This window comes from Odocoileus virginianus, chromosome 10 (genome assembly GCF_023699985.2).
Source record: "Odocoileus virginianus isolate 20LAN1187 ecotype Illinois chromosome 10, Ovbor_1.2, whole genome shotgun sequence".
In the NCBI taxonomy this organism is placed as follows: Eukaryota; Metazoa; Chordata; class Mammalia; order Artiodactyla; family Cervidae; genus Odocoileus; species Odocoileus virginianus.
This window is the reverse complement of record NC_069683.1, coordinates 11,270,255-11,293,621: the sequence shown is the minus strand read 5'-3', so window position 1 is coordinate 11,293,621 and position 23,367 is coordinate 11,270,255. Positions and strand designations below refer to the sequence as shown.

The 23,367-nt window shown below is 38.6% G+C and overlaps 1 protein-coding gene across 2 annotated transcripts in view; it reads left to right on the top strand.

The window, feature by feature from the left end:
* LOC110125208 (doublecortin domain-containing protein 1) overlaps positions 1 to 23,367 on the top strand; it is a 101,032-nt gene that overhangs the window by 31,039 nt on the left and 46,626 nt on the right. For both annotated transcript variants that reach the window (XM_070472986.1, XM_070472985.1), the window contains 5 exons: positions 2,404 to 2,497; positions 5,877 to 6,047; positions 13,342 to 13,527; positions 15,563 to 15,766; positions 17,049 to 17,250. In XM_070472986.1, coding sequence (XP_070329087.1) covers positions 2,404 to 2,497; positions 5,877 to 6,047; positions 13,342 to 13,527; positions 15,563 to 15,766; positions 17,049 to 17,250 — 857 coding nt within the window. The remainder of the gene's footprint in view (positions 1 to 2,403; positions 2,498 to 5,876; positions 6,048 to 13,341; positions 13,528 to 15,562; positions 15,767 to 17,048; positions 17,251 to 23,367) is intronic.

The following is a 23,367-nucleotide window of genomic DNA, read 5'->3' as shown; positions in this document are numbered from 1 at the left end:
AACCCTGGCACAATCTGAATTAATCATGTGGTCTCTAAAGGGAAATATGAAAAAACACTCAGGGATGAAAATCCTCCTCAGCAAGTTTCAAAATTATAAAAAGGAATTTTTAGAATTCGGAGCCGAAAGAAGTGACTAGTCAGTCACTTGTTCTAAAGCTCGGGGAAGCTCAAGGGCTGAGTTGGCTTGCGCACACTTGTGCTGTGATTAGTAGAAGAGACTGTACCTCGTGCTGGATGATGCTGGGATGCAAAGTTCTCACACTGCTGTTTGGCACATAGTGGGCTTCATGTAGACATCCGTAAGCTCAGAGTTCCTGCAGAATGTAAGAACCCTGCTGTAGGCAAGTGACAGTTGATTGTCCAAAAAAAAAAAGAGAGAGAAATCAGCACTGACATGGCTGAGCATGGCCCTGAAGCACCCAAGAAGTGGCTACATCTGTTCTTGGCAGCAAAAACAGAGAAAGCTAGGTAACTCATCTAGGCACCACCTCAGTAATTAGTTGCAGGAAATATAGAATCATTCATTCATTTGACTACTACTGAATGCCAATAAAAATGCAAGATGCAAACTATGCCACATGCCGAGGCTACAGAGATGAACAATATTGAACAGCAGCACTCGCACCATGCACAGACTTGGTAAATGCTAAAAAGGTATTTGATAAAATCGAATACCCACTTTGGATTTAAAATGACACTTCATGAACAATAGAAGGAAGAAACACATTGTATGATTAATAGTGATAGTCTTGTAGGAATATAAATGATAATTCAAATTCTGTTCTTTTTTTTTAAGGTTTGGGATATTTCCTATCTCATCTGTTTTACTTATTAAAAAATATTTTCATTGGAATGTAATTGCTTTGCAAAGTTGTGCTGGTTTTTGCTGTACAAAAATGTGAGTCGGTCATGTGCTTTACAGTGAGAATGTTTTGTTTTATGCTCAGAGATTTAAATTAGATATCTAGCACCTTTTAGGTCTTGAAAGTAAAAATACTGTATTTTTACAACAGATCTCCTCCACCCCCCTTTCTCCCCCTTTCTTCCACTTCCACATCATTAAATTTTACACTCAGGACTAGCTATACTCTCCACAGCAGGAATGCCACTGCTGGTCTGTAACGCAACTATGTTGACAGACATAAAGAGCAGGCTTTTGCTATGCAGACAATATTCTTGAATGTTTGGTTTATTTTTGCTTTTAAGTGACATAAGGGAAAGAATTGGGGGAGTGGTTAGCTCTGTAATTTTGTCTGTTTTTTCAGTCAAGGAGGCTTTATTTTTAACTCCAATATAGCTTAAAAATATTCAACATAAATCTTGGACTTTCAGGAAATACTCATGTAGAAAAGAAGAATTTGAGGGAAAGCTATAAAAAAATCACAGCCATCAATAATAGTAGCTCATATTAAGTTCCACGAGCCAGACAATATTCAATGCATTCTTTATGCCTTAACCCACTATATTCCCGAGATGAGAGCCCTGTGAGGTATGCTGCGTTATCCTATTTTATAGATGAGGAAACTGAGACACAGTGTTGTTGAGCAAATCTTGAGGTATATTCAAGATTTAAATTCAGGCATTGTGGCTCCAGAATCCATGTTCTTAATCTCTCTGCCACATTACCTCTTCAACAGCAGAACAGGTGAGGAGAGTGTCTGGGTACAGTCTAGAGAGAGAAAATACACAGTCATTTAAACAGGATTCTTCAACAGAAAGAATTATTAAACTGTGATAAATGGCTATCAGATTTTTTTAAAATCCCTCTATATGGGACTCTGGGGATGAGAGAGTGAGGACAAGCTTGGAATTGGGTCCCTCCCAAGCCTGGAGTTCAGAACTCACTTAGAAAAGCATGGGAACTGTACACTGGATGGCAGAGAAATGGGCCAGTTTGCCTGGTCAGCTCTGGTCTGTGGTTGCTGGGTGAGCAGGAAGCAACCCTCTGAAACATACATGGGGGTACAGCTGTCGCTGGACACATGGAAATGCAGAGGATATGGGGCTGCTGGTGCAGCAGAAGGCCTTGAGCACGAGGTGTCCATGTTGAGAGGGCCGCAAGCAGATGAGCACCAGGCCAGGGCTGTGAGGGTTTAAGGGACCGTGTCAAACGGGCACCTGGTTTGGCAGAGCATCCCTGGATATCCCCACTCCCAAACACTGACCTCAGGCAGCAGCCAGAAAGAACAGGAGAGTCCCTTCCTCCTTCCATATTCTTCCAGCACTCTCCACCAAGAAAGCTTAATTTCGTGCTCATGGTGGGGAGAAATGCCTAGAAGATTTCACATCCATTATCACAGAGGATCTATGGAGCTAAGAAGCAGTGCCCAGATAAGTAGCACAGGGGGCGCTCTAAGTTGGTAATGCTGCTTTGTGATGTGCCTAATCCTGTTTTCCCAAGAACTTTTCACCTGGTGAGTAACCCAGATCTCGTGCTGGCAGTGTCTATGACCAAGGCTAGAGATGAAGTCTGTGGCTACCCGGTTATTGCTCAGGTAAGATATACAGAGGCTAAGAAAGTAAGTACAGCCCTTTATTTAGTTAACTTTAAGGAAAGCTCCATGGCTTCCTTGTTGGGAGAAAGATAGGTCGTAGAAACCTATCTTGAATGCCATTGTTAAAATATTCACAATAATCTGCCTAGATTTCAAATTGAACATGTTCATGTAGCCCTTAATTTAGTTTAATCCAACAGATGGTGACTGTGGGCTTGCTGAATGCCAGGAGCTATTCGAGTGATTTAAATAAAATCCAATGACAAGCATGAGAAATTATCCCAAAAGCATTCATAGTGTCTCAGAAGTGGGTGCAGTCAGGCGAATGGCTGTTGTGTGTGTGTGTTCAGTCGTGTCCAACTTTTTGTGACTCCGTACATTGTAGCCTGCCAGGCTCCTGTGTCCATGGAATTTTCCAGGAAAGAATACGGGAGTGGGTTGCCATTTCCTACTCCATGGGATCTTCCCCACCCAGAGACTGAACCTGCATTTCTTGCGACCCCTGCATTGGCAAGTGGATTCTTTACCACTGTGCAACCTGGGAAGCCTGTTAGATGCACATATTTTAAGTTCAATGATTTGGAAACATAAGCCAGTTCCCTCTCACCAGGCAACTGGCAGTAAAGACCATGGTCAGAGAAGTCTTCCTGGAGGATGTGAGCTCATCAGTGTTAATTCTACTAAGAGATCCACTTGAAATACACTTTCAACATTTTGCAAATATTTAGAGCAGCCAAGCAATTTTTGGAGTCCAGAGAAGGCTGGCTTCATTTGAATTTTGGGTAAAGACCTATGGAGTTGATTTTTTCTCCCATGTTTGTCTGTCATCCTTATTTACCAAAGACACTCCTAGATGGGTATGTAAATTTTCCTTGGTAGGCAGGCTTCCCAGGTGGTATTAATGATAAAAAATCTGCCTGCCAATGTAGGAGACATGGGAGAGGCAGGTTCAATCCCTGGGTTGGGAAGATCCCCTGGAGGAGGAAATGGCAACCCACTCCAGTATTCTTGCCTGGATAGTTCCATGGGCAGAAGAACCTGGTGGGCTACAGTCCATGGGGTTGCAAAGAATCACACACGACTGATATTCAGGAGGAGAGAAAGTTTAGGAGTGTCTCTTCTCTGCATTTACTTTCTGTGTCCTCCACAGTATTCGCCATGTTTTTGTTGAACAGACTATATTGTCTCCAAATAGAATTTGTTTTATGCCATTTTTTTTAATAGCAATGAGGCAACTTGTTTTGCAGGCCTTGAATCCAAAATTGAGATACAGCAATCTGAACAAATGTGTGTGTGTTAGTCATTCAGTCATGTCTGGCTCTTTGCGACCCCACAAACTGTTGCCTGCCAGGCTTCTCTGTCCATGGAATTCTGCAGGCAAGAATACTGAAGTGGATTGCCATTCCCTTCTCCAGAGGATCTTTCCAACCCAGGGATTGAGCCCTGGTCTCCTGCATCACAGGTAGATTCGGTCTCTGGGTTGGGAAGATCCCCTGGAGAAGGGGATCTTCTACCCACTCCAGTATTCCGGCCTGGAGAATTCCATGGACTGTATAGTCCATGGGGTCGCAGAGAGTCAAACACGGCTGAGCAACTTTCACTTTCACATTGTTAATAATAAGGACTTCCCTGTAGCTCAAGTGGTAAAGAATCTGAACAAATACGAAAGGTTAATTAAATCTTCTATCGTGATGATAGGGCTTCAGGAATCTGCCTGAAAGTGGTAAAGAATCTGCCTGTGAATGCAGGAGATGCAAGAGACATGGGTTCGATCCCTGGGTCAGGAAGATCCCCTAAAGGAGGAAATGGCAACCCACTCCAGTATTCTTGCTTGGAATATTCCATGGGCAGAGGAGCCTGGCGGGTTATAGTCTATGGGGGTCTAAAATTTTATTCTGTGAGATACTGTGTATATAACATTGCCTTTTCTCCTGGTAGGTGCCTCTTTGGCATGAATGACAGTGAGGTAAACCTCCTGCAGATGAAATTTAGTACCTTAATCAGTTTCATAAAATTATAGATATGGAGGTTTTCCCCTAAGGTTCCCATTTTTATAAGAAGTGAACTTGATCTCAAGGTAATTTGTATTACCTTTCAAGAGTTTTTTCTTTACTTGCTGTTTCATTTTTATTTCTTGAAGCAGTTTGTAAGAATATATCAATGTTCATGTAAAATAATAAAAATGAGGCCTGTTAGGTTAATGTTACTCAACCCTCTCCCTGTTCCTTGAAATATAGTCTTTGTTTTGCATACCTCTGAGGGATGCTCTATTGTCTGACCTATTAAATCAATTCTTAAGACTCATTTATTTTCCTCTTCACTATCAATCTCTCTTTGGTAGAGTAAGTATTATTTATTATGAAGTTCCTTGAAGTGTCATTATATGTTTGGTTAGAACTAATCTACTGGTTTAAATTCCCTAAAATTGAAACTACTCATTTTTTAACTTATGCTCAAACCAAGTTTTATAATTAGGATAAGTATGCTGTTTCTAATACATAAAATAGAGTGTGTGTGCCTGCTCAGTCTCATCAGTCATGTCCTACTCATTGCAACCCTGTGGACTGTAGCCCACCAGGCTTCTCTGTCAGGCACGAATACTGGAGTGGGCTTCTAGTCCCTTCTGCAGGGGATCTTCCTGACCCAAGGATTGAACCTTTGTCTCATGCCTCTCCCACACTTCAGGTGGGTTCTTTACCCACTGAGCCACCTGAAAATATAGTGTACTCATATATTTTAAAAAACCTTCTTGGTAGCCAGTGAAATGTAAATTAAAATATCGACGAGGTACTATTTTTCATTTATTAAATTTTCAGTGCTTTGGCAAGAGTGTGAAGAGACCATTTCATATAATATTGATGGAAGTGTAAGCTAGAATAACCTTCCTAGAAAATATTTTGATATGATAAAGCTTTATATTATACACCATAATTTTTTAATGATCCTGTTCCTTTATTAGCAATTCTACTTCAAGAATTTGTTCTCAAAATGTTATGGATTTACATAAAGATTTATTTTATGATTGTTGGTTGCTCTTTTGTTTATAGTAAAGAAAATTTGAGAAACAATCTACATGTTTAACTGCTAAATACTGGTAAAGTAAACTACCCTAAGATCAAATAATATATATACTTTAAAAAAAAAACTACTGCAGTTATCAAATTTTGTGTATTTTCTGATTCCATGTTTTTTATAAATCAAAGAGTGCAAGTGTATATGAAATATAATCATTAAATATCGAGTAGTTATCACTACATAGTAGAGTTTTGAGTAATTATCTGTATTTTCTGAATTTATGCAATGAAAACTAGGACTGCTATATGCAAATCATAAATTCTTCTATTTGACTCCGTATTTTTCTCTCACCTTTTTTTTTCAGAAATACAAACCACATAACAATGGGGCTTCTAATCAAAAGTGGAATTACATGAAAAGTATGAAAGCTTTTATGGCCTTTCATAGCACTGCACTGGATAAAGAGATCACAGCTGCAAACTATGCTGGTGTTTGTACATCTTCTGTGATTAGAGAAGAAAACGTTGATCAACCAGTAAGTGGTTCCTTCCTACAAAAAAGAGGAGGGAGGGATGGGTTAGTTTAATAAAGCAAGAAACTTTCCCCAGAAAACCTTAAGTTCAAACAAATTAAACACTGACTTGTGAATGAAATCGGACTCTGTGATTCTGGTCAAGAAAGAAGGAAGGAATATCGATGTTACCCTCGACTTATATTGTTTCACTGACTGCCTTCACTGTCATATCTTTGGTTCACCATCACTCACTAGAACATGCATGAAGGTCAGGATAATCACTCCACTTCACTCCACAGGTGTGCCTGCCACACTCACTACCACTCCACTCCAGAAAGTATATTAAAATGCCAAAAACGGGGAGAAGGGATGATTAGGGAGCTTGGGATGACAGGCCCACAGTGCTATATTTAAAATGGAGAGCCAAAGCGGGCCTGTTGTGTAGCACAGGGAGCTCTGCTCACTGTTATGTGGCAGCCTGGCTGGGAGGGGTTTGGGAGAGAAAGGATACATCTGTATGCGTGGCTGAGTCTCTTTGCCCTCCTCCTGAAACTATCACAACATTGCTAATCGGCTACACTCCAATACAAAACAAAAAGTTTTAAAAATGCCAATCATTGTAAGTGGCTTTATATTATATTATACAAAGCATAGGGCTAAGCATGGTGTACTCTTAAGTTTTCAATAATTTCTAAAGTTTTGTACTTTAATTTTTATTATTAAGGAATTACTTGTACCATGTTTTATAGACATCTGAGATAGTCGTCAGTCAAGGCACCTTGCTATTGTTGCTAACCATTGGCCTGCAGAATATTGAAATCTCATAATACATATTACAGGACTTTCCAAGGCCCTCTTTACTCCGCTCCTCAAAAGTCTAAACTTGTCTACTGCTTCTTCATGCATCATTCTCCGGCTGTCCTGAATGAGACATGTTAAATGTATCATTCCATTTGGCATGTCTCTGGTTTCCACTAAGCTAACCCCCTCTGACCTTTTCTCCTTTGTCTGTGATCTCATAGCTCTTAGCTAATATGCAGCCAAAGAGTGTTCAAGTCATGTTAAAAAAAAAATCGAGTCAACTTGAAAAGGTTCCAAAGATGAGACAGTGTAAGCATCAGTATGACTGAATGCATTGGGTTGACATACATTAGATATGTTCATATTTATAATAAACAACAGCAACAGCTCAGTTGGTCACAATTAGATGATGCTAAGAAATGAACCCGTTACTTTGAAAACCAGTAAATAAAGAATCAAGCTTTTTTTTTTTTCTTCCTTTATGAACCGTACCTCAGGATAGTTGACAAGGAGAATCTTCACTTCATAGAAATATCGCAGCTAATAAATGAATAAAGTATGAGGAAATCAGGATATCATTATGTTTTGAACTTTAATACATTAATGGATCTAGACAGTGACCATCATTAGCTACTAACACTACAAAAAGCGTTGTAACAGTTGCCCCTTGATAGAAATGCACTGTACCACTTACGAATTGTTCTTGCCTCCCAAAATCTAATTGGAGAAAATATGCAATGGATAATTACAATAAAAGAAAAAAGAGAAAGAGAATGAGGGTCATAAGGGTTCAAAGAAACTTAGGTATTTAAACTAATCATAATATATTGACCTTACTTTGCTTGTTTCAAATAAATTGTAAGAAAGTGAAAAAATCATAGAAATTTGAATATTACCTGAACATATAATTGTATTATGGTTTTATTATTAATTTTAGGTATATTATAGCTGTGATAGAGTTCTTATTTGTTAGATAAGGATAAAACCTTCCAATTTTCAACGTTTCTTCTAAAAGATGATAATTTTCCTTTCCTACTAGTTAAGTAATAACCTGTCTGATAGAATTAATGTGGTTAATTTAAAAAGTACAGTAATGTATCAATTCTGGGATTCTAAAAAAAAAAAATGTTTATCTCTCTTAGGTCTGGGGAAACCTCCCCTCTGCCCAAAGGCTCCAAATCAGTAGTTAGTTCTTAACCTTTTCAGAGATACAGACCTCATTGAAAGTCTTATGAAAATTATGGATGTTCTTTTCCACAAAATGCACATGTGTAAACAAACGCTTTTTGTATGAGAATTCAGGGAATTCATAGACTCCCCCTTGAATTGCAGTTTAGATTTAGAATAAGAACTTGCTCTCTAGACCATGTTTGCTTGGCCAGTTTAGAAAAAGAAAACTAACGTGAAGTAACTTCTATATACTATAAAGCTACTGTATATTACATACTGATGCAACTTTATTTTTACATAGATGATATCATTTAAATAATAAATAACATAAATAATAAATATAAATAATATCAATCAGTATCAGTTCAGTCGCTCAGTCGTATCCGACTCTTTGAGACCCCATGAACTACAGCACTCCAGGCCTCCCTGTCCATCACCAACTGCCGGAGTCTACCCAAACCCATGTCCATTGAATCAGTGATGCCATCCAACCATCTCATCCTCTGTCAGCCCCTTCTTCTCCTACCCTCAATCCTTCCCAGCATCAGGGTCTTTTCAACTGAGTCAGCTCTTCTCATCAGGTGGCCAAAGTACTGGAGTTTCAGCTTCAATATCAGTCTTTCCAATTAACACCTAGGACTGATCTCCTTTAGGATGGACTGGTTGGATCTCCTTGCAGTCCAAGGGACTCTCAAGAGTCTTCTCCAACACCACAGTTCAAAAGCATCAATTCTTCTGCGCTCTGCTTTCTTTACAGTCCAACTCTCACATCCATACATAACCACTGGAAAAGCCATAGCCTTGGCTAGATGGATCTTTGTTGACAAAGTAATGTCTCTGTTTTTTAATATACTGTCTAGGTTGGTCATAATTTTCCTTCCAAGGAGTAAGCATCTTTTAATTCCATGGCTGCAGTCACCATCTGCAGTGATCTTGGAGCCAAAAAAAAATAAATAAATAAAGTCAGCCACTGTTTCCCCATCTATTTCCCATGAAGTGATGGGACCAGATGCCATGATCTTAGTTTTCTGAATGTTGAGTTTTAAGCTAACTTTTTCACTCTTCTCTTTCACTTTCATCAAGAAGCTCTTTAGTTCTTCACTTTCTGCCATAAGGGTGGTGTCATCTGCATATCTGAGGTTATTGATATTTCTCCCAGCGATCTTGATTCCAGCTTGTGCTTCTTCCAGCCCAGTGTTTCTCATGATGTACTCTGCATAGAAGTTAAATAAGCAGGGTGACAATATACAGCCTTGACGTACTCCTTTTCCTATTTGGAACTAGTCTGTTGTTCCATGTCCAGTTTAAACTGTTGCTTCCTGACCTGCATACAAATTTCTCAAGAGGCAGGTCAGGTGGTCTGGTATTCCCATCTCCTTCAGAATTTTCCATAGTTTATTGTGATCCACAAAGTCAAAGGCTTTGGCATAATCAACAAAGCAGAAATAGATGTTTTTTTGGAACTCTCTTGCTTTTTTGATGATCCAGTGGATGTTGGCCATAATATCAATAAATTAGTTAAATAAAGATTGATAAACTGAATCATTTATTCACAGTAGCTATTATATATATATAGTCAGGGTCATTATTGACCAAACAAGCCCCATGTTGTATATCATGTTTGTATAAGGTCAAATGAACAGGTTAAATTAGTCATTTCAATAAATCAAGGAGATTTTATAGAGGAAAAATGTCAGGCAAACCAGTTGCTTGGTATTCTGTGCATACAGCCAGCTGTTGACTTGCTCAACTTTTAAATTCCATTTGCATCCTGTAGATAAGCCTAACCTTGGGAACTATCCCCACATATTTCATTTTTCCTTTCCAGCAGTAGTTTAAAGCCTGTATTAAGCTTGAATGAATTAACCAAAAATTCAGTTTACATTGTGTATATGCACCATTGCCAAAGTAAAATAATTTGGGGAACATAAAAATAGTTAGCAGCCCCACAGTCATGGGAATTGATGTCTTAATGATTGAAAATACATTTTCTGGATGCTTTCAATGGCCTTCTTTAGTGTAATAAGGAATATCATTGGCACACAATTTATCATGAAGTTCATGTTTTTCTGTACAAATTATTCTGTATGAGTATTCATCCATCTGAGAGGAAATATGTTAATTTTCTGCCCCCAAGTAAATTGTAGGAAAATGGAAATCAGATGTGCATATAGAGAAATTCATAGTGGAACTTAAGAACTGTATCTTCAAAAGTATCACTTAAATGTTGGCTTTGAATTAAGGTAATGTTCAGTATTTAAATGGAGTAGATAAAGAAATATGACAAATGCAAAAAAGCCAAAAACTTGGAATTAGAAGTCACAGTTTTATGTTTCAGCTCTGCCACATACTACTTGGGTTCCCTTGAATTAAAAACTTCCCTCTCTGAGCTTCTGTTTTCTCGTCTGTAAATTGAGAATGATGCTATTAACTCTGGCTGTACTTAACTTTTAGCCTTGTGACGTGCTTAGTCACTTAGTCATGTCCAACTCTTTGCAACCCCATGGATTGTAGCCCAGTTCCTCTGTCCATGGGGATTCTCCAGGCAAGAACACTGGAGTGGGTTGCCATGCCCTCCTCCAGGGGATCTTCCCAACCCAGGGACTGAACACAGGTCTCCTGCACTGCACGCAGATTCTTTTACAATTTGAGCCACCGGAGAAGTCCTAGCCTTGTGAGGAACAAAGCAAATTAGAGAGTGCACTTTAAAATATTCATACATATTTAAAGTAGAGAGACTAATTCAATAACTTTTCATGTACCTATCATCCAAATTCAACTATTAGCAAAGTTTTGCAATGTTTACAAATCCTAGACATGATATCATTTCACCTCATACTTGAGCCTGCACCTATAAAAATTTGAACACTTTCTTACGATTATAATCATTATGCCATTGTCACACCTAACAAAATCAAGGATAACTTTTTTTACCTCCAGGGCTTCCCTGGTGGTAAAGAATCCACCTTCAGTGTGGGAGACTTGGGTTAGATCCCTGGATTGGGAAGATCCCCTGGAGAAGGGAAAGGCTACCCACTCCAGTATTCTGGCCTGGAGAATTCCATGGAGAGAGGAGCCTGGCAGGCTACAGTCCATGGGGTTGCAAAGAGTCGGACATGACTAAGCGACTTTCACTTTCACTTTTAAAAAGTTTTTTGACCTCTTAATGCCCTGTTAATAATGAAATTTCCCAGTTTCTCCTAAACATTCTTCTTATGGTTAGTTGGAGTCAGGATTCAAACAGAATCCCTATGTGCTACTGGTTGCAGAATCCATCCTATGGAAGACCTTCTCTTATTTGGATTTGTCTGTTCACTTCCCGTGGCATCCTTTAACCTGTTCCTCTGGCTCCCATAGCTCCTATAAAAGAGATTTAACACTGCAGTTTAATTATATTTATGTTCAGCTCTTTTTTGGCCATGAATCTTCATAGGTTTTACTGCGTGTTTCATATTTATTACTTATGCACGCACATGGTGTGGATTTTCCATTTTTAATGGTAATGGTTATCCATGGGTTCAGGTGATTACAACCTAATCTCACATCAAAAAACAATTCCCAGTGACTTTTCATTTAGTGTTGCCTTTCTGTGATCATTGCCTAAATCAATAATTTCATTAGAAGTTTCAAAAGGGTCAATTTTGTTTAATTCTATTACTTTCCCCAACATGTATTAGCTGAATTTTTCATGTAAGGAAGAACTTTACCTCTTCAGCTAGGTATTTGACTGCCTAGAATTGTGGTTTATAAAGGATGGTAGGATAAATATTTGTTCTATATAACTTACCTATTAGAATAGGATAGCAAATCACCTAAAATGTTAGTGGCTTAACTACCTTATACTCTGAGTCAACAATTTGGACTGGGTTTGACTGGGCAGTTCTGCTGGTCTTTGTGCATTGTCACTAATTTGACTGTAGTTATTTGGTCGTATACCAGTAGTTTGGTGGTTCTAGGGTGTCTGAATGGTCAAATTACATGACTAGTGTTTGACAGGCTGTCAGCTGGGGGCCTTGGTTCTCCTCAATGCTTCTTTTGTTCCCCAACCAGGAATTGAACCTGGGTACTCGACAGTGAGAGGGCAGTGTCCTAACCACTGGACTGCCAGGGAATTCCCTCTTCAAGACTTCCTAAGTAAGCTAGCTAAAGTGAGCTCGCATTATGGTCTCAGGCTTCCAAATGCAGCCAAGAGAAAACAAGCTCCAGTGTGCAAGCGCTTCTTATGCATCTGCCTGCATAACATTTGCTAATGCTACATTACCCAAAGCAAGTCATGTGAACTTGCCCAGATTCAAGGAAAAGCGGAAAGGAGAAAGAAACTGTTTCTTGATTGGAGGAGCAGCAAAATGACATTTCAAAAGGACATACAAACAAGAATAGGATGGTTATATTATGGCCATCTTTGCAAATAATCTTCCGCACTTTCTAAAGGCTGATTTCAGAGTTGTAAATTGGTACATTTTCTTCCAATAGACTCCAATAAGTAGTGGTTTTGTTTTTATTTGTTTGTTGCCTTTTTTTTTTTACTTATATTTTTAACATCATTATGAACTCATGGGATTTTACACATTCAAACATGTTTGAAGTTTTTCAGTTATCATTTTATTTGCCCCACTTTGAGCCAGTGGAATGTCTATAATGGTGGCTCCTGTGTCTTTTTCGACATAATATCTTTACTTTGAGATGGCTTCTTTTTTTCTGGGTACCACAAGAAATCCTTGCTTGTCTAGTATACAGTAAGTCCCCTACATATGAGTGAGTTCTGTTACAAGAGTGCATTCATAAGCCCGATTTGTTCATAAGTCCAACAAAGTTAGCCTAGGTACCCAGCTAACACAATCAGCTATATAGTATTATACTGTAACAGATTTATAATACTTTTTACACAAATAACACATGAAAAACAAACACAAAAAATAAAGGAAACATTTTTAACCTTGCAGCTCAGTACCTTGAAAAGTACAGCAGTACGGTACAGCAGCTGGCATACGTTCACACCTTTGAAAGTTTGCAACTTGAAGGTCCACACGTAGAGGACTGCTGTATATCCTGTCCTACATGTGGAATGGGGGCCATTCCTCTAAGAAACTCTGATTCTGAATACAAGTTATACTCATCGATGTTGAACTGTCAACGCCTCCAGGCTTTTTCAATCAACAGTGTTTGGAAATAATGTGGTTTTTAAAGATATAATAATTAGGGAGTGAAATAATGTGCTCGTGTTGTGATTTCAAATTTAGCATTTGGGGATTATAACAGTGCTTTGTTTTTATGGCAAAGTATTCTACAAAATGCTATCATAATTTAGATGCATCCAAATCAAAGCATCTTTATCCTTTTCCAGGGATACTATTATCTCTTACCCAGTGGAAAGAAGAAAACGATGCTCTGTGTGGCATGTGGACGATCCGTGAGAGCAGAGAAGGGACTGAAACAGTTGCCTCCGGGGCTCCCATTCCTCTGTGCCTCGGCCTCCAAAACCCAGAAGCCCTTCTCACGTGGGCCTTTCAAGGTCATTGATGTGGCCAAGGTGTGTAATGATCTGAGCTCTGCTAATACATGTGTGGCATGAGTCTGGAAACTTTGATGCATTCATTATTTGCCTTGCACTCAAGTTCATCTCCACTCATCCAATTCATCTTTTACTGATGCACCTTTACCATTCCACCTGCATTGATTTCCTTTTCCCCGTTGTAACTTAAAATACATTGTCTGTTAATAGTTCGATACACACTTTGAAGTTAATTGGGCACTTCTGAGGCTTTAATCATCTACTGACACCTTGCACTACTCTCTGTGTTGCTTTTAGATGGGAAAGTAACTGCAAATCTTTACTTAGTGGAGGAGCTTTTTGCCTCCACGCATGGGGTAAACTCCTTTTATACTATTATGGAACATTTCAGGGCTCATCTGATGTGTTGTTATTAATGGCTCTTCAGGTTGGAGGCCTGAATTCACGCATTCATGTCTAATGCTAATTGTATCATGGAGAGAAAAGTCTTTACTGCTTTTCTGGTTTCTTAATTTAAAGCGGTACAATTCAGTTGGGAGATTGGGATTGATATATACACACTACCATGTATAAAATAGATAAGTGGTGAAAACCTACTGTATAGCACGGGACTCTATTCGGTGCTCTATGGCAACCAAAACAGGAAGGAAATACAAAACAGAGGGAGCATATGTATACGTGTGGCTGATTCACTTTGTTGTATCGCAGAAAGTAATACCACGCTGTAAACTAACAAGTAAAATTCTTTACAAAAACCTCAAAGGCAAAGCCTTAGAACATGATACTAAAAGCAACAATTTGGCATTAATAAACATTTTTTAAAAAGAATTTTAAAAAAAGCATGTTTCCCTTGTCAAGACCTATCCCTATGAAGTACTTATGAATGTGAGTTCTTTTCTAGTTCTTTTCTTTCTTCTTCATTCTGGAACCTTGTTTAAAATCTCTGTTTTCACAGTATTTTCAAAACCTCACTAGTTTACAACATTATACAGTCCTTAATCAAAATGATTCCTGTAGTAGCTTTTTAATGTGTATTTCATTCTGGTCTCCATATCAGTTTTGCATGTATGCTTTCTTCTCTTTCAATGCCATCAATCTTGTTTTTTTTTTTTTTCTTTTTAGCTAATTAAAATAAAAGGATATATCAAAAAAGATTTTTAAATGACACCTTTTAAAAAATCCTTTCTTTCAAGTTTAGAAGCAAGAAGAGCTAAAGAGAAACGTACACACACCTATATAAAAAGGAGCAATTCTTAATGGGTAGGAACCTTCCACCTGGTCTGCTCTTGAGGCTGGCCCAACTTGTTCCCAGATCGCTGTCCTCTCTGCCCTCAACCTGACACACAGTGATAATAGACACCAACTGAAACCTCAGTAACTCTGAAGGAGAAGGGGAGTCAGTCCTCCGGGAAAGCCTGCAGGCATTTGGCTTTGCTGAGGCGATAATGGGGTGGTGTAAAGGAGGTAGAGGGGTGAGCTGATTGAAAAGCATCCCCAGTGTTACACCATCTCAGACACAGCTTTTCCCTCAGGCCAGCTTCTTGACTAAGGATGAATAGGGAAAGGTGAAGTGTGGTGTTCACCACCCTCATTGCCACGTGGTTAAGGCTACGCTCATTCTCCTCCCCATACGTCAATATCTGCCACCCTAGGATGACATCATCCTAAAGGTAAAGATTCAGAGAACACCTTTAGTCCTACTGTCCATTGCTTCCACCCCAGGCTCTCTCTGGCCCTGGCATCATTCTTCTCCACCTCATGTCCAGGGGAAGGCAAAGTAGAAAACAGGAGAAGGCCAGAAACACAAGCCAGAGTCCCAAAGTCACATAGAGACTCAGTGACAGGGCTGGGAGGAGAACCAAGGAGTCTGGACCTCATGTCCTTCCCACTACAGCATCAAATACCTACAGCATATGAAGTGAGCTTTTCAAAATTTAAATGCTACACACGTACAAACACATATTAAATTAAAAGCCTGAAGTATAACAAAATAAAACTAAAAAGGAACAAAGTTTGAGTCAATCTATGTTGTTTTTCTTTAAAAAAAAATCAGACTGATTTATCTTCTCGTGAGGCTGAAAACACTTTGAGTTATTATGAAGAGCATCTATTATCTTTACGGATGAAGACCTGCACGCAAGTTGTATCTCATTGTGGCATGGCAGTTACAAACCAGAAGGCAGTGAAAATAATTGCATACAAAAATGGAGATGGATATCGAAATGGGAAGTTAATTGTGGCTGGAACATTCCCCATGGTAAGTGGCTATCACTTAAATGTTTCTCACATCCTTAGAGGCAATGATGATGGTGATTCTTCTGACAAGAAAAAAGAAGCAGCGGGATTGAGTCACAAATATCCCAGGCCAGTTTTACCCATTTAAGCTGATGAGATCAAGATCTCTTTTCTTAAAGATGTTCTTTTTGATTGTATTTCTTTGGATATAGACTTAGAAAAATGAGAAAACAGAATTTTCAGATTGGCTCCAGAGCAAAGAAGGGTAAAAAAAAAAGCAAGGGGAAGGCAAAGCTACCAGAATTTCTTCACTCTTGTGACAGACAGAAAGCCTTTTCTTCCTTCCTTCCCTTTCCCGCTTCAAGTTGTACGTCATCGGAATATTCTGAGATCCCACCTCATCTATCATTGGGAGAAGCTGAGCACTTGCTTGGTGACAGGGCTATTTTCAGATTGGAGGAGCAGGAGTTGTGCTAGGGAATATGTGGCTTCTGTCTTAGAGGCTGTTCCCCGCGGTCCTGGGGAGGAAGGAGCATTCCTGGGGTCCAAACCCACGTTTGTCCTTCAGTTGCTTGGTAATGGTCTTATGTCTGTAGGTTCTGGCCAATATCTTTACCAATGCATTTTATATGCAATGTTAAATATGATGTGGAGTTATCCTGTAGACTCCTTTGCAAGTATTCACACACACATACATACACACACACACAATTATCCGCTCACCCCTTTGATTGAGTCTGAAGAGATTTTTTTAAATTAAAATATTGTTGGTCAATGGTCTAGGACAAAAGTTAGCAGCTTCAAAATCCACCCTGGGACCCTGGCTTTTGTGGTCTTAGGCAAAAATGTTAACCTTTCAGCCGAATTTCCCATCTGCCAAATGGAAGTAATAGTGTGTCAGTTCTTGGTTTGAAAGTCAAGGACTCATTTATTTTAAAGCAGCTCATCTGAAGTGTTGGAATAATTTTATTCACTATAAAGCAACATGGTTGAAAGTCAATTTCTAGGTTAACATTTCTTAGGAAATAAATACTTCTGATGATAAAATGTATTAACAGACATCAGCTGCTGCGTTCAATTTTTGAAGCTAAGAATTTTCACAGCTGGACTGGACTAATTTTTGAGATTACATAGGACAATCTAATATCAAAAATCATCTCTAATCAAAGATCAAGTTGGTAGTTACTGCTTTCTGTTTTCTCAAATTAAAGAATTTTCTCAGAATTCTAAAATAACACACTCTGCTTGATTATCCCCAGTTCTACCACTATTTCCTCTCAGTTCCTTATAGTCTGTGTTTTTAGCTGCTTACAGAATGTACAGAACAACTTGGTCTGGCCAGAGCAGCCTCCAAAATATACACCAAAGATGGAACCACAATAAGTTCCTTGCACAATTTGGTTTTATGGGCTCTGGATGAATCTTTTATTCAGAGAGATTCTGAGGAACCAAAGGAAGAGACAGACCCTGTTGGAACCGAAGAGACACATGTTAAAAGTATGAAAGGTTGGTTACATGCTATAGGATTTAGCTGATTCTACTTATGTTTGGTCATATGAAAGTTACATGTACTTCTTTCATTCAGCCACTCCTTTGAGAATTAAAAAAATCACAGGAAGCTACTCTTCTATGAAATTCTCATATCATTTTTACCTTGCAGAATACTAAGAAAAAAAATTTTAATGCAAATTTGGTTTCAGAACCAAGACAATAAACAAATTGCCTGGTGTTTATAAAATATGTTTGACAGTTTGGCTACTTTGTGCAACATGAGCAGGTTCTGTTTTTCTTTTATTAATTTTATAATTTTTAAAAAATTTATTTTTAATTGGAGGATAATTGCTTTACAGTGTCATATTGGTTTCTGCTATACAACAACGTGAATCTGCCATAAGTGGTTCAGTTCTTAAATTCAGAATCAAAACCAGCTGGACACCACTTAAGAAAGTTGGATTAGATCAGAGCAAATCTCTTCCCACGATTAGAAGAGAAAGTGCCCTCTCTCACCTGCTGTCCTCTGACTCCTCTCGCCTGCCCCTGCCCATCTCCACTGCTCCTATAAACTCCCAGAAGCACCAGCAAATGTACCCCTCTTGCCGCTCCTCGAACATTGTGTTATACTTATCTGTTTACGTCTCTGTGCGTCTCGTTAGACTGTGTACAACTTGAAGGCAGGGCCTGTGTCCCCAACAATAATTGCCAAATGAAAAAGAGTCTTGCTAGCAGTGATTCAGCAGTTATCATCCATTGTAGTATTGAGAGGCGTGGCTTCAAGGTTAAGAATGTGGGTTTGGGACCTGGACTGTCAAGGTTCAGCTCCTACCTGTCACTTGCTAGCTGAATGATCGTAGGTACTCTGTCCCTCAGTCCTCTCATTTGTAAAATGAGAACACTAATAGCCATGTGAATATATATATGTATATACTCATTCAGTGCTCATAAATATGAATGTATATTCCTAAGAGTATGTATGAATATGAATACATATACATAGGAATATATATCACTTAGATCAATGCTTGGTTGATGCTCTGCCAATTTAATGATGTGAGTTATCATTATTGTGTGTGGGATGAAGTAGGAAAACCCACTCTCCCTCCTGTGTGTTTCTTCTTTATTCTCATACTACCATCACATTCATAGCGCTTCTGACATCAGACATGGGGAATGTTTTCCCCTCACCAACCAACTGTGAAACACTAGAGCATGTCCTACAGTTTAACTCAATTCTGACACTACCTTCCTGGAGACAAGGTCAGATCCCACAGGTTAAGGGTGCAGTCTCACAACACTGCTCCCTGCTCACGCGTTTCATGTGTCCAGACCTGTGCTTCTGACTGATTGACAATAAGTTGGAAGTTCCCATGACACCCTCCTCGGGCTCACTTAATTTGCTAGAGCAGCTCACAGAATTCAAGAAAACTGTTTACTTACTGTTTGCCCATTTATTATAAAAGGATATGATAAAGGATACAGATAAAAAATTCAGATGAAAGAGAGGCATAGGGTAAGAAAGATTCCATGTTCTCTCTGACACTCTGCTTGCCAAGCTCCTCCATGTGCTCACCAAACCAGAAGTTCTCTGAACCCTATACTTTGGGGATTTTCATGGAGACTTCAGAGAGGGACTAGAAGTGGAACTAATGATGAATCATTAGGCATGTAGGCATGCAATCATGTAGGCATGATTCATCATTAACTCCATTTCCCGTCCCTGTTTGAAGAACAGGGAATAGGGTTGAAAATTCCAAGTTTCCAAGCATGGCTTGGACTTTCTGGTGACCAGCCCCCATCTGGAGTCCACCAGGAATCATCTTATTAGAAGCAAAGACACTGCTAGCCCCCAGGAAACTCCAAAGACGTTTGGAGCTCTGTGTCAGTAATTAGAACAAAAGCTGACGCTAGTGCTCTTTACCACTTAGGAAACTGCAAGAATTTGGGGAATTCAGTGCCAGGAACTGGGGGCAGAGACCAGTATTTTTTTCTAATAATATTCTAATGATATTATTTGTTTTGTTTTCTAATGCATTTTAAAGAAATAATTGTGTGAACATTTATTGCCTAGCTGATCACTAAAGCATATAGTTCTGCCTTTATTTGGCACATAGAACATCTGATCTCCAGATTCTGGAAGATTTACAATTTCAAACATTCTTCTTTTAAATTCTTATTTAAAACCTGTTTGGAAGTAATGTGATTTCGAACAGGTCTACTGAAAGGGTATGGCCATCCCTTCCCCTCATATTCTAAACGTTATCCTTGAATCATGCAGGTGCATTAGATTAGCTGGCCATCCCTTTTACTGAATCATAACTTGGAGTTATGCCATCAGTTTGCATTGAGGAAGTTAAAAGAAACAGACATCAATCAAAGACTCAGTATCAAGCTTACTATTAACATAAAGGTGACGGTTAAGGACACTGGCTCTGGAGGTAGATGGCCTGGATTCTAATTCTGATTCTGCCCCCACCTGGCTATGTGATGAAGGCTCAGTTATTGTGCAGAAGAGAAATGAACCTACCTCAGAGTATCGTTTGTTTTTTTTTTTTTTTTTTAGGAACATTTTATTTATTTTTTTTTCCATTTATTTTTATTAGTTGGAGGCTAATTACTTTACAACATTGCAGTGGTTTTTGTCATACATTGAAATGAATTAGCCATGGACTTACATGTATTCCCCATTCCAGTCCCCCCTCCCACCTCCCTCTCCACCCGATCCCTCTGGGTCTTCCCAATGCACCAGGCCTGAGCACGTGTCTCATGCATCCAGCCTGGGCTGGTGATCTGTTTCACCCTAGATAATATACATGTTTCGATGCTGTTCTCTTGAAACATCCCACCCTCGCCTTCTCCCACAGAGTCCACAAGTCTGTTCTATACATCAGGGTCTCTTTTTCTGTTTTGCATATAGGGTTATTGTTACCATTTTTCTAAATTCCATATATATGTGTTAGTATACTGTAGTGGTCTTTATCTTTCTGGCTTACTTCGCTCTGTATAATGGACTCCAGTTTCATCCATCTCATTAGAACTGATTCAAATGAATTCTTTTTAATGGCTGAGTAATATTCCATGGTGTATATGTACCACAGTTTCCTCATCCATTCATCTGCTGATGGGCATCTAGGTTGCTTCCATGTCCTGGCTATTATAAACAGTGCTGCAATGAACATTGGGGTGCACGTGTCTCTTTCAGATCTGGTTTCCTCGGTGTGTATGCCCAGAAGTGGGATTGCTGGGTCATATGGCAGTTCTATTTCCAGCTTTTTAAGAAATCTCCACACTGTTCTCCATAGTGGCTGTACTAGTTGGCATTCCCACCAACAGTGTAAGAGGGTTCCCTTTTCTCCACACCCTCTCCAGCATTTATTGCTTGTAGACTTTTGGATAGCAGCCATCCTGACTGGCATGTAATGGTACCTCATTGTGGTTTTGATTTGCATTTCTCTGATAATGAGTGATGTTGAGCATCTTTTCATGTGTTTTTGTGCCATCTGTATGTCTTCCTTGGAGAAATGTCTGTTTAGTTCTTTGGCCCTTTTATTGATTGGGTCATTTATTTTTCTGGAGTTGAGCTGGAGGAGTTGCTTGTATATTTTTGAGATTAATCCTTTGTCTGTTGCTTCGTTTGCTATTATTTTCTCCCAATCTGAGGGCTGTCTTCTCTCCTTGCTTATAGTTTCCTTTGTTGTGCAAAAGCTTTTCAGTTTCATTAGGTCCCATTTGTTTATTTTTGCTTTTGTTTCTAAAATTCTGGGATGTGGGTCATAGAGGATCCTGCTGTGATTTATGTCGGAGAGTGTTTTGCCTATGTTCTCCTCTAGGAGTTTGATAGTTTCTGGTCTTACATTTAGATCTTTAATCCATTTTGAGTTTATTTTTGTGTATGGTGTTAGAAAGTGTTCTAGTTTCATTCTTTTACAGGTGGTTGACCAGTTTTCCCAGCACCACTTGTTAAAGAGGTTGTCTTTTTTCCCATTGTATATCCTTGCCTCCTTTGTCGAAGATAAGGTGACCATAGGTTCGTGGATTTATCTCTGGGCTTTCTATTCTGTTCCATTGATCTATATTTCTGTCTTTGTGCCAGTACCATACTGTCTTGATGACTGTGGCTTTGTAGTAGAGTCTGAAGTCAGGCAGGTTGATTCCTCCAGTTCCATTCTTCTTTCTCAAGGTTACTTTGGCTATTCGAGGTTTTTTGTATTTCCATACAAATTGTGAAATTATTTGTTCTAGTTCTGTGGAAAATACCATTGGTAGTTTGATAGGGATTGCATTGAATCTATAGATTGCTTTGGGTAGTATAGCCATTTTGACAATATTGATTCTTCCAATCCATGAACACGGTATATTTTTCCATCTGTTTGTGTCCTCTTTGATTTCTTTCATCAGTGTTTTATAGTTTTCTATGTATAGGTCTTTTGTTTCTTTAGGTAGATATACTCCTAAGTATTTTATTCTTTTTGTTGCAATGGTGAATGGTATTGTTTCCTTAATTTCTCTTTCTGTTTTTTCGTTGTTAGTGTATAGGAATGCAAGAGATTTCTGTGTGTTAACTTTATATCCTGCAACTTTACTGTATTCGTTGATTAGCTCTAGTAATTTTCTGGTGGAGTCTTTAGGGTTTTCTATGTAGAGGATCATGTCATCTGCAAACAGAGAGAGTTTCACTTCTTCTTTTCCTATCTGGATTCCTTTTACTTCTTTCCTGCCCTGATTGCTGTGGCCAACACTTCCAAAACTATGTTGAATAGTAGTGGTGAGAGTGGGCACCCTTGTCTTGTTCCTGATTTCAGGGGAAATGCTTTCAATTTTTCACCATTGAGGGGGATGCTTGCTGTGGGTTTTTCATATATAGCTTTTATTATGTTGAGGTATGTTCCTTCTATTCCTGCTTTCTGGAGAGTTTTAATCATAAATGGATGTTGAATTTTGTCAAAGGCTTTTTCTGCATCTATTGAGATAATCATATGGTTTTTATCTTTCAATTTGTTAATGTGGTGTATTACATTGATTGACTTGCAGATATTAAAGAATCCTTGCATTCCTGGGATAAAGCCCACTTGGTCATGGTGTATGATTTTTTTAATATGTTGTTGGATTCTGTTTGCTAGAATTTTGTTAAGGATTTTTGCATCTATGTTCATCAGTGATATTGGCCTGTAGTTTTCTTTTTTAGTGGCATCTTTGTCTGATTTTGGAATTAGGGTGATGGTGGCCTCATAGAATGAGTTTGGAAGTTTACCTTTTTCTGCAATTTTCTGGAAGAGTTTGAGTAAGACAGGTGTTAGCTCTTCTCTAAATTTTTGGTAGAATTCAGCTGTGAAGCCATCTGGTCCTGGGCTTTTGTTTGCTGGAAGATTTCTGATTACAGTTTCGATTTCCTTGCTTGTGATGGGTTTGTTAAGATCTTCTATTTCTTCCTGGTTCAGTTTTGAAAAGTTATACTTCTCTAAGAACTTGTCCATTTCTTCTAAGTTGTCCATTTTATTGGCATAGAGCTGCTGGTAGTAGTCTCTTATGATCCTTTGTATTTCAGTGTTGTCTGTTGTGATCTCTCCATTTTCGTTTCTCATTTTGTTAATTTGGTTCTTCTCCCTTTGTTTCTTAATGAGTCTTGCTAATGGTTTGTCAATTTTGTTTATTTTTTCAAAAAACCAGCTTTTAGCTTTGTTGATTTTTGCTATGGTCTCCTTAGTTTCTTTTGCATTTATTTCTGCCCTAATTTTTAATATTTCTTTCCTTCTACTAACCCTGGGGTTCTTCATTTCTTCCTTCTCTAGTTGCTTTAGGTATAGAGTTAGGTTATTTATTTGACTTTTTTCTTGTTTCTTGAGGTAGGCCTGTAATACTATGAATCTTCCCCTTAGCACTGCTTTTACAGTGTCCCATAGGTTTTGGGTTGTTGTGTTTTCATTTTCATTCATTTCTATGCATATTTTGATTTCTTTTTTGATTTCTTCTATGATTTGTTGGTTATTCAGAAGCGTGTTGTTTAGCCTCCATATGTTTGAATTTTTAATAATTTTTTTCCTGTAATTGAGATCTAATCTTACTGCACTGTGGTCAGAAAAGATGACTGGAATGATTTCAATCTTTTTAAATTTACCAAGACTAGATTTA